The sequence below is a fragment of the Hemitrygon akajei genome, chromosome 8 (genome assembly GCF_048418815.1).
Source record: "Hemitrygon akajei chromosome 8, sHemAka1.3, whole genome shotgun sequence".
Classification (NCBI taxonomy): domain Eukaryota; kingdom Metazoa; phylum Chordata; class Chondrichthyes; order Myliobatiformes; family Dasyatidae; genus Hemitrygon; species Hemitrygon akajei.
In genome coordinates this window covers 78,820,821-78,836,858 of record NC_133131.1, presented here as the reverse complement: position 1 = coordinate 78,836,858, position 16,038 = coordinate 78,820,821, and the positions used below count along the sequence as shown (strand labels likewise).

General features: G+C 48.3%; 1 protein-coding gene across 1 annotated transcript in view; it reads right to left on the bottom strand.

The window, feature by feature from the left end:
• LOC140732011 (cell adhesion molecule CEACAM1-like) overlaps nt 1–16,038 on the bottom strand; it is a 127,278-nt gene that overhangs the window by 32,004 nt on the left and 79,236 nt on the right. The window contains exons 5-8 of the mRNA XM_073054078.1: nt 12,593–12,877; nt 9,831–10,115; nt 6,007–6,291; nt 2,258–2,551 (exon numbers count right to left, since the gene is read on the bottom strand). Coding sequence (XP_072910179.1) covers nt 2,258–2,551; nt 6,007–6,291; nt 9,831–10,115; nt 12,593–12,877 — 1,149 coding nt within the window. The remainder of the gene's footprint in view (nt 1–2,257; nt 2,552–6,006; nt 6,292–9,830; nt 10,116–12,592; nt 12,878–16,038) is intronic.

Sequence of the window (16,038 nt, the reverse complement as noted above, 5' to 3'; positions counted from 1 at the left end):
GGATTTGGAGAAAAGCTCAGTGAAGGGGTAGCCTTTTGCCTCTTTATTGGGAGCTCCTCTTCCTTTTTTGCTCTCTAAGATTGGTAGTCGAGATTTTAAGCCTATTATTAAACATACATTAAGAATTTGGGTTCAATTTTGTAGATCCTTTGACTTTAATAACTTTGTTCTTTCTTGTAAAATCCATCTTAATTATTTTTTTATGCCTTCAATTTTTGATCAGACCTTTTCAATTTGGAAAACCAAAGGAATAGTAACTTTTTTAGATTTGTACATGGGTAATTGTTTAATGTCTTTCACACAGTTAGTGGATAAATATGACCTATCTAATGTACACTTTTTTAGATACTTACAAATTGGGAATTTTCTACATAATTTACTGCCAGATTTTCCCTTGGCTTATACACCCAATATTATTAATACTCTTTTTCAGGTCAAACCATTTCAAAAAGGACTGATAGTTATAATTTATAAATGGTTACTGAATTTGCGTATTTTATTTAATGATAAAATTAAAGCTGTGTGGGAATTGGAGTTTTGAAAGTCACTTTCAGATAATCAATGGAAAAGAATTTTTGATTTGGTAAATACCTCTTCTATTTGTGCCTGTCACCCTTGATACAGTTCAAGGTAGTGCATCAGGTGCATATGTCAAAGGACAAATTAGTCTGTATATTCTCTGATAGTAATCCTGTTTGTGATAGATGTAATATTGAGCTGGCTACTTTAACATGCATGTTCTGGTCTTGTATCAATTTAGAAAATTTTTGGAAAGAAGTCTTTAAAACTTTATCAAAAGTTCTGAATTTGGATCTACAACCAAATTTATTTACAGCAATTTTTGGAATCAATCCATCGGAAGCAGGAGATATTCCTGTTTCCGCTCAACGGAAGACAGCTTTTACAACTTTATTGGCCAGGAGAGCCATTTTCCTTAAATGGAAGGATTCTAGTCCATCTACTGTTATATATTGACTTACCTCCATTATGTCCTGTTTAAGTTTAGAGAAAATAAAAAGTCAGACGTTTGATACATCCCCTAAATTTGAGGAAACTTGGTGACCTTTTATTCAATATTTTCATATGCTCTGACTTATGGCCATTCCAGTTACCTTTTTGAAGTTTTGGATTTGATCAGAAAGTTTCTCCTTGTGGTTTTTTTTGGATTGTTTTCACTCTCAGTTTGAGGGGCCCAGTTCTTTTTTTCTTTTTTTTGTTTTCTTCTGTGTTTTGGATTTTTTTCTGTACATTTCAATTATAAAAGTTTCTTTACCTTTTTTTTCTTTTCATGGATAAGAGGAGAATCAGTTACCTTTCTCTTTATTATATACTATTTGATTAATACTTTGTTTGATCTTGATAATGTTTTTTTTCCTTTTATTTGAACTGTTATTGATATAGATATTTGTGATCATTCTCCTCTTGTTTATATATATATGTACTTTTTTACTTAACTAATGAAAAGATTGATAAAGGCTCCTCCTCTTCAATCTGTATAGGATCCATGACCTCACTACTTATTTGTCTTATTTCCACTGACTCCATGCCAGTTTCCTTAGTAAATACAGATGCAAAAAAAACTCACTTAAGATCTCCCCCATTTTTTTTGGTTCCATACATAGCTGACCACTCAGATCTTCAATAGGACCAATTTTATCCCTTACTATCCATTTGCTCTTAATATACCTGTAGAAGCTCTTTGGATTATCCTTCACCTTGACTGCCAAAGCTACCTCATGTTTTCTTTTAGCCCTCCTGATTTCTTTCTCAAGTGTTTTTTGCAGTTTTTATACTCCTCAAGAACTTTATTAGCTAACTGTTTCCTATACATGTCATACATCTCTCTCTTCTTCTTTGTCAGAGTTCCAATATCAGAAGTAAGCATTGTCTGCTGGAGACCTTCAAGGAGCAGTGGGCTCTACAAAGTCTGGGTCCATCCTGGGCATGGGACAAATGCTTTAATCAAGCTTAAATTTAAAAAACTGGGGAAAATATTGGGTACAGAATAAATGCCTCTCTCCAGTGATCTGTTAAATACTGCCAAGACACAAGTTAGATCCAGAGTAAAGTTCTTCTTTGCTGTCCCACCACACACACTCAGTACAAGGTTAAAGACTCCCTTTACACTGTCCCATTTAATGTTTCCTGGATACGGAATGGGGGTGGGGCTCTGCTCTCTTTATCAGGAGTCGGAATGGGGGTGGGGCTCTGCTTCAACACCCTAGGATTAACCAGGGTTCTTCACTCTGACACTCACCACATGCGTCCAGTTTGCAGATGTCCCTCAGCTTGATCTCTGCTGTTTCATTACTGATCGGGTTCCTGGCCTCACACTTGAACACAGCGTCCTCAATCTCTGCAGGGTGATGAACCTCTAGCATATTTCCAAGTACCCAAATATGCTGCGTGCTGTCATTTACCAAAACTTCTCCATTCCTCCACCACGTGAAGCTGGTGGGGTCACCTGAGGTCACGGTACAGATCAAGGTTAGGTTGCAGCACCCAGTGATGTTCTCAACTGTGACGTTTGCTCCTGACACAAGCCCTACAGCTGGAGGAGGGAGATGCATGATGAATAAAGAAAATCTTTGTGGACACTTTGATCACCAACTTTCCCATCCCATCCTGAACAGTCCTAAGTGAACATAAAGCTAATCCCAGCTCATATCCCTCCACCCATTTAACCCTTCATTCATCTTCAGTACAGCCAGTTGCTGCTAGAAGAAGTTTCCACATGTGCTGTGCCCTATTTCCAAAAAATTGCCCAGGGTCATCCACAAACACTCTGTTATGTCTTGTTTATGGCTCTGTACGCTGGGAATTCTCTCAGTTCCATGGTTATCTCACTCCTGTGAGTGGTCCTGAATCTGGTGCAAGAGCAGTAACCATGGGACTGTGACTGGCACAGAGCTAGACTGGAACTGTGTGCAGTGTTCCAGAGTGAACCTGACACTGGAGAGCCTGGGTCACACACCTTCTCCCCCATTCATCAGCTCACAGATCAGGGTGTCGTCCGGATGTTAATTCCCATCTGTTGACATGGCTCATTCTGAGAGGGGAAACGAGGCAGAGTGGGGAGTAAATTGCAGTGATGGGCAGTAATTTGAGATGACAGATTCGGCGTCCACTCAAGGGCAGCACTCCAAGTACAGCTGCAGCTTTGCAGTGCCAGAGACCGAGGTTCAATCTTGATCTTGGCTGGTGTCCGTGTGGAATTTGTATGCTCTCTATGTTTCGGTTTTGATTTACCCCGGGAGTTTTGGTTTCCTTCACAAATTAAACTCAGTGGAGTAGGTAAGCTAATTAGTCATTGGAGATATGTTGCCACTGGTCTGTATGTAAGCAGTGAGGTCTGGGGCAAGTTGATGAAAAGGTGGGAGGAATTAAGAAATGGAATTGGTGTAGGAAAAGTGTGAATGGGTAGATGGTCAGCGTGGATCATGGACCAAATGGGCTTCTCCTGTTCTGTGTGGCTAAAAGGGCTTCTCCTGTTTGGTGTGGCTAAAAGGGCTTCTCCTGTTTGGTGTGGCTAAAGGGCTTTTCCTGTTCCGTGTGGCTAAAGGGGCTTTTCCCATTCCGTGGGCTAAAGGAGCTTCTCTTGTTCCGTATATCTCAAGGGATCTTGTCCCCATTTGCCTGGGTTAGACCACACATGGAGCACCATGCACCACCTTATTACCTATCTCCCTGATTCAGACCACATTGTGAGAAGCATATTCAATTCCAGTCATTGTCTTCCTTGCTTAGGCCACCCATAGTATGTACTCACAGATATTATGGTCTCTCTTGGTCAGACCACACTCAGATCAGAAAATACTTTATAAAGCAGAAAACAGACATTCAGCCAATCCCAGCTGTGTCAGTTGGGATGGATATTTCTCACACTGTTCACTCTAAGCTGTGTGGGTGCGCGGCCACACAGTGGCTGAAATACTCCCGCTCACGTAGCCTATGTTGCTGCGTTAACTGGAATTGGATGCAGCTGGAGAAAGATTACAGAATGTGGAAGATTTTCTTTGTTGTACTGTCTTTCATTATATCCTTCAATTCATAAAATCAAAAGTATGCGATTTTTCAATTTTCTAAATATTCATAGTCTACACATTGCAGAAAAATTTAAAGTGTTGCGATGCTACCAGGCCATTTAAAGCTTTCGTTTTCAAAACAATGGTTGGTGTGCACAGTTGTAAAAAAATATTTGAGTGAATGTTGATATCCAGCCTCATCCCAAATTCCTACCATGGCTCCGTCCCTGTAGGTCACAGTGTTTTAATTCAACTGGGTCCTGTTCGAATATGGTATGGCAAATGGAGCTGAGGTGTAGTGGGGCTAAGGCAGAGCCGGGCTGGGGGAGATTAGGCTGCTGGGCAAGTGCCTCTGGGGAAATGCACCGGGGTAGGGTGTGCACAGTACATTGAGCGAGGTGGAGGTCACTTTATCAGGTACACTCGTCCACCCTGCTCGTTCATGTAAATGTCTAATCAGACAATCCTGTGACTACAGAAAGTTGAAAACACAATCATCATGGGCACTAGCCTCCCGAGCAATGAGGACACCTTCAAAAAGTGGCAACTGCCGTTAAATACCCCACCACCTAGCACATGCCCTCTTCTCATTGCTTCATCAGGGAGGAGGTACAGGAGCCTGAAGTCACACATTTGACATTTCAGGAAAAGCTTCTTCGCCACTGCCATCAGATTTCTGAATGGACAATGAACCCATGCACTCTGCCTCACTAGTTTGCTCTCTTTTTGCACATTTTAATATATATTCTTTATTGTTAATTATAGCCTTTTTAATCATGTACTGCTCCATTTAACGGGAATCAGAATCGGTTTGGGGCTCAGCTCTCTTTATGGGGATTCAGAATGGGGGTGAGGCTCTGCTCTCCATCGAAGGTCCCATTGGGGGTGGGGCACTGCTCCCACTATATGGAGTCTGAATGGGGGTGGATCTCTGTTCACTTTATGGGGAGTCGGAATGGGGGTGTGGCTCTGCTCTCTTTATCGGGAGTTGGAAATGGGGTGGGGCTCTGCACCATTTAAAGGGAGTCGGAATGGGCGTGGGGCTACACTCTCTTTATGGGAAGTGGGAATCGGCGTGGGGCTCTGCTCCCTTTATGGAAAATCGGAATGGGGTGTGGCTCTGCTCTCTTTATCGTGAGTCTGAATGGGGGTGGGTCTCTGTTCACTTTATGGGGAGTGAGAATGGGGTTTGGGTTCTGTTCTCTTTATGGGGAGTCGGAATGGGGGTGGGGCTCTGCTCTCTTTATCGGGAGTTGGAAATGGGGGTGGGTTTCTGCTCTCTTCATGGAGAGTCAGAATGGGGGTGGGGCTCTGCTCTCTTTACAGGGAATCGGAATGGAGGTGGGGCACTGCTCTGTTTATCAAGAGTCAGAATTTGAGTGAGGCTCTGCTCCATTTAAAAGGTGTCGGAATGGGCGTGGGTCTCTGCTCCCTTTATCGGGAATCTGAATGGTGGTGGGGCTCTGTTCTCTTTATCGGTAGTTAGAATGGGGGTGGGTCTCTGCTCCCTTTATCTCTGCCTTCTTTATGTGGAGTTGGAAGGATGGTGGGGCTCTGCTCTCTTTCTCGGGAATCGGAATTTCGTTGGGGCTCTGCTCCTTTTATCGGGAGTCAGATTGATTGTGGGGCTCAACTCTCTTTATGGGAAGTCGGAATGGGATTTGTGCTTTGTTCTCTTTATGTAGAGTTGGAATGGGGGTGGGGCTCTGCTCCCTTTATCGGGAGTTGGAATGGGGGTGGGTTTCTGCTTTCTTTATGTGGAGTCGGAAGAGTGGTGGGGCTCTGCTCTTTCTCGGGAATTGGAATGGGGTTGGGGCTCTGCTCACTTCATTGGGACTCGGATTGGTTGTGGGGCTCAACTCTCTTTATGGGAAGTTGGAATGGGGGTGGGGCTCTGCTCTCTTTATCGGGAGTCGGAATGGAGATGGGGATCTGCTCCAACACCCTAGGATTAACCAGGGTTCTTCACTCTGACACTCACCACATGCATCCAGTTTGCAGATGTCCCTCAGCTTGATCTCTGCCGTTTCATTACTGACGGGGTACCTGGCCTCACATTTGTACACAGCGTCCTCGACCTCTGCAGTGTGATGAACCTCTAGCATATTTCTGAGTACCCGGATGTGCTGCGTGCTGTCATTTACCAAAGCTTTTCCATTCCTCCACCACGTGAAGCTGGTGTGGTCACCTGAGGTAACGCCGCAGGTCAAGGTGAAGTTGCAGATCCCAGTGGTCTGAACTGTGATGTTTGTTCCTGACACAAGTCCTGAGGTTGGAGCAGAGAGATGCAAGATGAGTAAAGGAGATCTTTGTGGACACTTCAATCACCAACTTTCCCATCCCATCCTGAACAGTCCTAAGTGAACATAAAGTTAATCCCAGCTCATATCCCCCCCCCCAACCATTTAACCCTTCAATCATGTTCAGTTCATTCAGTTGCTGCTAGAAGAAGTTTCCACATTTGCTGTTCCCTCTTTCCAAAAAATTGCCCAGGGTCATCCACAAACACTCTGTTATGTCTTGTTTATGGCTCTGTATGCTGTGAATTCTCTCAGTTCCATGTCTTTTGTCACTCCTGTGAGTGGTCCTGAATCTGGTGCAAGAGCAGTAACCATGGGACTGTGACTGGCACAGAGCTAGACTGGTAACTGTGTGCAGTGTTCCAGAGTGAACCTGACACTGGAGAGCCTGGGTCACACACCTTCTCCCTCATTCATCAGCTCACAGATCAGGGTGTCGTCAGGATGTTAATTTCCATCTGTTGACATGGCTCATTCTGAGAGGGGAAACGAGGCAGACTGGGGAGTAAGTTGCAGTGATGGGCAGTAATTTGGGATGACAGATTCATCCATCACTCAAGGGCAGCACTCCGAGTACAGCTGCAGCTTTGCAGTGCCAGAGACCGAGGTTCAATCTTGATCTTGGCTGGTGTCCGTGTGGAATTTGTATGTTCTCTAAGTTTCGGCTTTCATTTACCCTGGGAGTTTTGGTTTCCTTCACAAATTAAAGTCAGTAGGGTAGGTGCTCAATGGAGGGATCCCCCAATATACGATGGGTCTCACCAATGTCGAGGAGACCGGCCTAATGGTAGGGTCCATGGAACCCCAGCTCTAGAGACTGTTGAGCATCAAATCCCAGAAGATCAGCAGTTTCTGAAATACTCAAACCACCCCATCTTGCACCAACAATCATTCCACAGTCACATTTCTTCTTTATGGGAAGTCGGAATGGGTATGGGATTCTGCTCCCTTTATGGGGAAGCGGAATGAGTGTAGGGCTCTGCTCTCAATGGAAACTCGGAATTGGGGCGGGGCTCAGTTCTCTTTATCGGTAGTCAGAATGGGGGTGGGGCTGTGCTCCCTTCGTCGGAAGTTGGAATGGGGGTGGGGTTCTGCTTTCTTTATACGGAGTTGAAAGGGTGGTGGGGCTCTGCTCCCTTTATCGGGAGTCGGGTTGGTTGTGGGGCTCAACTCTCTTCATGGGGAATGGGAATGTGTGTGGGGCTCTGCTCCCTTTATCGGGAGTAGGTTTGGGGTTGGATCTCTGCTCCCTTTATCGGGAGTCGGAATGAGTGTAGGGCTCTGCTCTCTATGGTGAGTCGGACTGGGAGTGGGGCTCTGCTCCCTATATGGGGAATTGGAATAGGGGTGGGTCTGTGCTCCATTTAATGGGAGTCAGAATTGGGGTGGGGCCCAGCTGCCTTTATCGGGAGTCGGAATTGGGATTGTTCTCTGCTACCTTTATTAGGAGTGCGAACGGGGGTTGGGCTCAGCTCTCTTTATGGAGAATCGGAATGGGGGTGTGGCTCTGCTCTCCATTGAGGGTAGGGCTCTGCTCCCACTATGTGGAGTCTGAATGGGGGTGGGTTTCTGCTCTCTTTATGGGGAGTCGGAATGGGGGTGGGTTTCTGCTCTCTTTATGGGGAGTCGGAATGGGGATTGGTTTCTGCTCTCTTTATGGGGAGTTGGAATGGGGGTGGGGCTCTGCTCTCTTTATGGGGAGTCAGAATGGGGGTGGATTTCTGCTCTCTTTATGGGGAGTCGGAATGGGGGTGGGTTTCTGCTCTCTTTATGGGGAGTCGGAATGGGGGTGGGTTTCTGCACTCTTTATGGGGAGTCGGAATGGGGTGGGTTTCTGCTCTCTTTATGGGGAGTCGGAATGGGGGTGGGTTTCTGCACTCTTTATGGGGAGTCGGAATGGGGGTGGTTTTCTGCACACTTTATGGGGAGTCGGAATGGGGGTGGGTTTCTGCTCTCTTTATGGGGAGTCGGAATGGGGGTGGGGCTCTGCTCTCTTTATGGGGAGTTGTAATGGGGTTCGGATTCTGTTCTCTTTATGCAGAGTCGGAATGGTGTTGAGGCTCTAATCCCTTCGTCGGAAGTCGGCATGGGGTGGGGTTCTGCTCTCTTTATGGGGAGTCGGAATGGGGGTGGGTTTCTGCTCTCTTTATGGGGAGTCGGAATGGGGATGGGTTTCTGCTCTCTTTATGGGGAGTTGGAATGGGGGTGGGGCTCTGCTCTCTTTATGGGGAGTCGGAATGGGGGTGGGGCTCTGCTCTCTTTATGGGGAGTCGGAATGGGGGTGGATTTCTGCTCTCTTTATGGGGAGTCGGAATGGGGGTGGGTTTCTGCACTCTTTATGGGGAGTCGGAATGGGGGTGGGTTTCTGCTCTCTTTATGGGGAGTCGGAATGGGGGTGGGTTTCTGCACTCTTTATGGGGAGTCGGAATGGGGTGGGTTTCTGCTCTCTTTATGGGGAGTCGGAATGGGGGTGGGTTTCTGCACTCTTTATGGGGAGTCGGAATGGGGGTGGGTTTCTGCTCTCTTTATGGGGAGTCAGAATGGGGGTGGGGCTCTGCTCTCTTTATGGGGAGTCGGAATGGGGGTGGGTTTCTGCTCTCTTTATGGGGATTCGGAATGGGGGTGGGTTTCTGCTCTCTTTATGGGGAGTCGGAATGGGGGTGGGTTTCTGCTCTCTTTATGGGGAGTCGGAATGGGGGTGGGTTTCTGCTCTCTTTATGGGGAGTCGGAATGGGGGTGGGTTTCTGCACTCTTTATGGGGAGTCGGAATGGGGGTGGGGCTCTGCTCTCTTTATGGGGAGTCGGAATGGGGGTGGGTTTCTGCTCTCTTTATGGGGAGTCGGAATGGGGGTGGGTTTCTGCACTCTTTATGGGGAGTCGGAATGGGGTGGGTTTCTGCTCTCTTTATGGGGAGTCGGAATGGGGGTGGGTTTCTGCTCTCTTTATGGGGAGTCGGAATGGGGGTGGGGCTCTGCTCTCTTTATGGGGAGTCGGAATGGGGGTGGGTTTCTGCTCTCTTTATGGGGATTCGGAATGGGGGTGGGTTTCTGCTCTCTTTATGGGGAGTCGGAATGGGGGTGGGTTTCTGCTCTCTTTATGGGGAGTCGGAATGGGGGTGGGTTTCTGCACTCTTTATGGGGAGTCGGAATGGGGGTGGGGCTCTGCTCTCTTTATGGGGAGTCGGAATGGGGGTGGGTTTCTGCTCTCTTTATGGGGAGTCGGAATGGGGTGGGTTTCTGCACTCTTTATGGGGAGTCGGAATGGGGGCGGAGCTCTGTTCTCTTTATCAGTAGTCAGAATGGGGGTGGGGCTGTGCTCTCTTAATGGAGCATCAGAATGGTGTTGAGGCTCTAATCCCTTTGTCGGGAGTCGGAATGGTTCTGCTTTCTTTATGCGGAGTCGGAAGGATGGTGGAGCTCTGCTCTCTTTATTGGGAGTCGGAATGGGGGTGGGGCTCTGCTCCAACACCCTAGGATTAACTGCGTTTCTTCACTCTGAAACTCACCACATGTGTCCAGTTTGCAGATGTCCCTCAGCTTGATCTCTGCCGTTTCATGACTGATCAGATTCCTGGCCTCACATTTGTACACAGCGTCCTCGAGCTCTGCAGTGTGATGAACCTCTAGCGTATTTCCGAGCACCCGGATGTGCTGCGTGCTGTCATTTACCAAAGCTTCTCCATTCCTCCACCACTTGAAGCTGGTGTGGTCACCTGAGGTCACGGTGCAGGTCAAGGTGAGGTTGCAGATCCCAGTGGTCTGAACTGTGATGTTTGCTCCTGACACAAGTCCTGAGATTGGGGCAGAGAGATGCAAGATGAGTAAAGGAGATCTTTGTGGACACTTCAATCACCAACTTCCCCATCCCATCCTGAATGGTCCTAAGTGAACATAAAGCTAATCCCAGCTCATATCCCCCCACCCATTTAACCCTTCACTCATCTTCAGTTCATTCAGTTGCTGCTAGAAGTTTCCACATGTGCTATTCCCTCTTTCCAAAAAATTGCCCAGGGTCATCCACAAACACTCTGTTATGTCTTGTTTATGGCTCTGTATGCTGGGAATTCTCTCAGTTCCATGTTTATGTCACTCCTGTGAGTGGTCTGAATCTGGTGCAAGAGCAGTAACCATGGGACTGTGACTGGCACAGAGCTAGACTGGTAACTGTGTGCAGTGTTCCAGAGTGAACCTGACTCTGGAGATCCTGGGTCACACACCTTCTCCCTCATTCATCAGCTCACAGATCAGGGTGTCGTCAGGATGTTAATTCCCATCTGTTGATGTGGCTCATTCTGAGAGGGGAAATGAGGCAGACTGGGGAGTAAGTTGCAGTGATGGGCAGTAATTTGGGATGACAGATTCAGCCTTCACTCAAGGGCAGCACTCCAAGTACAGCTGCAGCTTTGCAGTGCCAGAGACTGAGGTTCAATCTTGATCTTGGCTGGTGTCCGTGTGGAATTTGTATGTTCTCTAAGTTTCGGCTTTCGTTTACCCCGGGAGTTTTGGTTTCCTTCACAAATTAAAGTCAGTAGGGTAGGACTTTGGATCCCCCAATATACGATGGGTCTCACCAATGTCGAGGAGACCGGCCTAATGGTAGGGTCCATGGAACCCCAGCTCTAGAGACTGTTGAACATGAAAATCCCAGAAGATCAGCAGTTTCTGAAATACTCAAAACACCCCATCTTGCACCAACAATCATTCCACAGTCACATTTCTTCTTTATGGGAAGTCGGAATGGGGGTTGGGCTCCCTTTATGGGGAATTCTGCTCCCTTTATGGGGAAGCGGAATGAGTATAGGGCTCTGCTCTCAATGGAAACTCGGAATTGGGGCAGGGCTCAGTTCTCTTTATCGGTAGTCAGAATGGGGGTGGGGCTGTGCTCTCTTAACGCAGAATCAGAATGGTGTTGAGGCTTTAATCCCTTTGTCGGAAGTCAGAATGTGGGTGGGGTTCTGCTTTCTTTATGTGGAGTCGGAAGGGTGGTGGGGCTCTGCTCTATCGGGAGTCGAGTTCTTTGTGGGGCTCAACTCTCTTCATGGGGAATGGGAATGGGTGTGGGACTCTGCTCCCTTTATCGGGAGTAGGAATGGTGTTGAAACTCTGCTCCCTTTATCGGTAGTCAGAATGAGTGTAGGGCTCTGCTCTCTATGGTGACTGGGAGTGGGGCTCTGCTCCCTATATGGGGAATTGGAATGGGGGTGGGTCTCTGCTCCATTTAACGGGAGTCAGAATTGGGGTGGGGCTTTGCTGCCTTTATCAGGATTCGGAATTGGGTTTGTTCTCTGCTCCCTTTATCGGGAGTGCGAACGGGGGTTTGGCTCTGCTCTCTTTATGGAGAGTCGGAATGGGGGTGAGGCTCTGCTCTCCATCGAGGGTCCCATTGGGGGTGGGGCACTGCTCCCACTATGTGCAGTCTGAATGGGGATGGGTCTCTGTTCACTTTATGGTGAGTTGGAATGGAGTTCGGATTCTGCTCCCTTTATGGAGAGTCGGAATGGGGGTGAGGCTCTGCTCTCCATCGAAGGTCCCATTGGGGGTGGGGCACTGCTCCCACTATGTGCAGTCTGAATGGGGATGGGTCTCTGTTCACTTTATGGTGAGTTGGAATGGAGTTTGGATTCTGCTCTCTTTATGGGGAGTCGGAATGGGGGTGGGTTTCTGCTCTCTTTATGGGGAGTCGGAATGGGGGTGGGTTTCTGCTCTCTTTATGGGGAGTCGGAATGGGGGTGGGTTTCTGCTCTCTTTTTCAGGAATTGGAATGGGGTTGGGGCTCTGCTCACTTCATCAGCACTCGGATTGGTTGTGCGGATCAATTCTCTTTATGGGAAGTGGGAATGGTTTAGGGCTCTGCTCACTTTATGGGAAGCCAGAATGGGGGTGGGTCTCTGCTCCCTTTATGGGGAAGCGGAATGAGTATAGGGCTCTGCTCTCTATGGAAACTCGGAATTGGGGCGGGGCTCTGTTCTCTTTATCGGTAGTCAGAATGGGGGTGGGGCTGTGCTCTCTTAATGGAGAATCAGAATGGTGTTGAGGCTCTCATCCCTTTATCAGGAGTCGGAATGGTTCTGCTTTCTTTATGCGGAGTTGGAAGGTTGGTGGAGCTCTTCTCTCTTTCTTGGGAATCGGGTTCGTTGTGGGGCTCAACTCTCTTTATGGGAAGTTGGAATGGGGTGGGGCTCTGCTCTCTTTATCGGGAGTCGGAATGGAGATGGGGCTCTGCTCCAACACCCTAGGATTAACCACGTTTCTTCACTCTGAAACTCACCACATGTGTCCAGTTTGCAGATGTCCCTCAGCCTGATCTCTGCCGTTTCATTACTGATCGGATTCCTGGCCTCACATTTGTACACAGCGTCCTCGACCTCTGCAGTGTGATGAACCTCTAGCGTATTTCCGAGTACCCGGATGTGCTGCGTGCTGCCATTTACCAAAGCTTCTCCATTCCTCCACCACGTGAAGCTGGTTGGGTCACCTGAGGTCACGGTGCAGGTCAAGGTGAGGTTGCAGATCCCAGTGGTCTGAACTGTGATGTTTGCTCCTGACACAAGCTCTGAGATTGGGGCAGAGAGATGCAAGATGAGTAAAGGAGATCTTTGTGGACACTTCAATCACCAACTTCCCCATCCCATCCTGAACAGTCCTAAGTGAACATAAAGCTAATCCCAGCTCATATCCCCCCACCCATTTAACCCTTCACTTATCTTCAGTTCATTAAGTTGCTGCTAGAAGTTTCCACATGTGCTGTGCCCTCTTTCCAAAAAATTGCCCAGAGTCATCCACAAACACTCTGTTATGTCTTGTTTATGGCTCTGTATGCTGGGAATTCTCTCAGTTCCATGTCTTTTGTCACTCCTGGGAGTGGTCCTGAATCTGGTGCAAGAGCAGTAACCATGGGACTGTGACTGACACAGAGCTAGACTGGTAACTGTGTGCAGTGTTCCAGAGTGAACCTGACTCTGGAGATCCTGGGTCACACACCTTCTCCCCCATTCATCAGCTCACAGATCAGGGTGTCGTCAGGATGTTAATTCCCATCTGTTGACGTGGCTCATTCTGAGAGGGGAAACGAGGCAGACTGGGGAGTAAGTTGCAGTGATGGGCAGTAATTTAGGATGACAGATTCAGCGTCCACTCAAGGGCAGCACTCCAAGTACAGCTGCAGCTTTGCAGTGCCAGAGACCGAGGTTCAATCTTGATCTTGGCTGGTGTCCATGTGGAATTTGTATGTTCTCTAAGTTTTGGCTTTCGTTTACCCTGGGAGTTTTGGTTTCCTTCACAAATTAAAGTCAGTAGGGTAGGTGCTCAATGGAGGGATCCCCCAATATACGATGGGTCTCACCAATGTCGAGGAGACCGGCCTAATGGTAGGGTCCATGGAACCCCAGCTCTAGAATCTGTTGAGCATCAAATCCCAGAAGATCAACAGTTTCTGAAATACTCAACGCACCCCATCTTGCACCAACAATCATTCCACAGTCACATTTCTTCTTTATGGGAAGTCGGAATGGGGGTGGGATTCTGCTCCCTTTATGGGGAAGCGGAATGAGTGTAGGGCTCTGCTCTCAATGGAAACTCGGAATTGGGGTGGGGCTCAGTTCTCTTTATCGGTAGTCAGAATGGGGGTGGGGCTGTGCTCTCTTAACGCAGAATCAGAATGGTGTTGAGGCTTTAATCCCTTTGTCGGAAGTCAGAATGGGGGTGGGGTTCTGCTTTCTTTATGTGGAGTCGGAAGGGTGGTGGGGCTCTGCTCTCTTTATCGGGAGTCGGGTTCATTGTGGGGCTCAACTCTCTTCATGGGGAATGGGAATGGGTGTGGGACTCTGCTCCCTTTATCGGGAGTAGGAATGGTGTTGAATCTCTGCTCCCTTTATCGGTAGTCAGAATGAGTGTAGGGATCTGCTCTCTATGGTGACTCGGACTAGGAGTGGGGCTCTGCTCCCTATATGGGGAATTGGAATGGGGGTGGGTCTCTGCTCCATTTAACGGGAGTCAGAATTGGGGTGGGGCTCTGCTGCCTTTATCAGGAGTCGGAATTGGGTTTGTTCTCTGCTCCCTTTATCGGGAGTGCGAACGGGGGTTTGGCTCTGCTCTCTTTATGGAGAGTCGGAATGGGGGTGAGGCTCTGCTCTCCATCGAGGGTCTCATTGGGGGTGGGGCACTGATCCCACTATGTGCAGTCTGAATGGGGATGGGTCTCTGTTCACTTTATGGTGAGTTGGAATGGAATTTGGATTCTGCTCTCTTTATGGAGAGTCAGAATGGGGGTGTATCTCTGCTGTCCTAATCGGGAGTCGGAATGGGGGTGGGGCTCTGTTCTCTTAATTGGGAGTTGGAATGGGGGTGGGGCTCGACTCTATATGGGGAGTGGGAATCGGCGTGGGGCTCTGCTCTCTTTGAGGGGATTCGGAAATGGATGGGGCTCTGCTCTCTGTGGAAACTCGGAATTGGGGCGGGGCTCTGTTCTCTTTATCGGTAGTCAGAATGGGGGTGGGGCTGTGCTCTCTTAATGGAGAATCAGAATGGTGTCGAGGCTCTAATCCCTTTGTCGGAAATCGGAATGGTTCTACTTTCTTTATGCTGAGTCGGAAGGGTGGTGGACCTCTGCTCTCTTTCTTGGGAATCGGGTTGGTTGTGGGGCTAAACTCTCTTTATGGGGAGTGGGAATGTGTGTGGAGCTCTGCTCCCTTTATCAGGAGTAGGAATGGGGTTTGGGTTCTGCTCTCTTTATGGGGATTTGAAATGAGTTGGGGCTCTGCTCTCTTTATGTGGAGTCGGAATGGGGGTGTGGCTCTGCTCTCTTTATCGGGAGTTGGAAATGGGTTGGGGCTCTGCTCTCTTCATGGAGAGTCAGAATGGGGGTGGGGCTCTGCTCTCTTTACGGGGAATCGGAATGGAGGTGGGGCACTGCTCTGTTTATCAAGAGTCGGAATTTGAGTGCGACTCTGCTCCATTTAAAGGGTCTCGGAATGGGCGTGTGTCCCGACTCTCTTTATGGGGACTGGGAATGGGCGTGGTGTTCTGCTCTCTATATTGGGATTCAGAAAGGGGTGGGACTCGGTTCCCTTTATCGGGAGTCAGAATGGGGGTGGGTCTCTGCTCCATTTCACGGGAGTTAGAGTGCAGGTGGGGCTCAGCTCTATTTATGAGCATTCAGAATTGCAGTCGTTCTCTGCTCCCTTTATTGGGAGTCGGAATGGGGGTGTGTTTGTTCTCTTTATCGTGAAGCGGAATGAGTGTAGGGCTCTGCTGTCTATGGTGATTCGTACTGGGAGTGGAACTCTGCTCCCTTTATCGGGAATAAAAATGGGGGTTTAGCTCTGTTCTCTTTATGGGGAGTCGAATGAGGGTGGAGCTATGCTCCCTTTATGGGGAGTCGGAATGGGGGTTGGGTTCTGCATTCTTTATGCGTAGTCAGAATGCTGGTGGGGCTCTACTCCCTTTATTGGGAGTCGGAATGGCGTTGGGGCTCTGCTAGATTTATCGGGAATCGGATTGATTGTGGGGCTCAACAGGGGGAATCAAAAGGGAGTGGGGCTCGACTCTCTTTATGGGAAGAGGGAATGGGGGTAGGTCTCTGCTCCCTTTATGGGGAGTGAGAAAGGGTGTTGGGTTCTGCTCTCTTTATAGGGAGTCAGAATGTGGGTGGGTCTCGGATCCTTTTATGGGTAGTCGGAATGAGTGTAGAGCTCTGCTCTCTATGGTGAGTGGGAC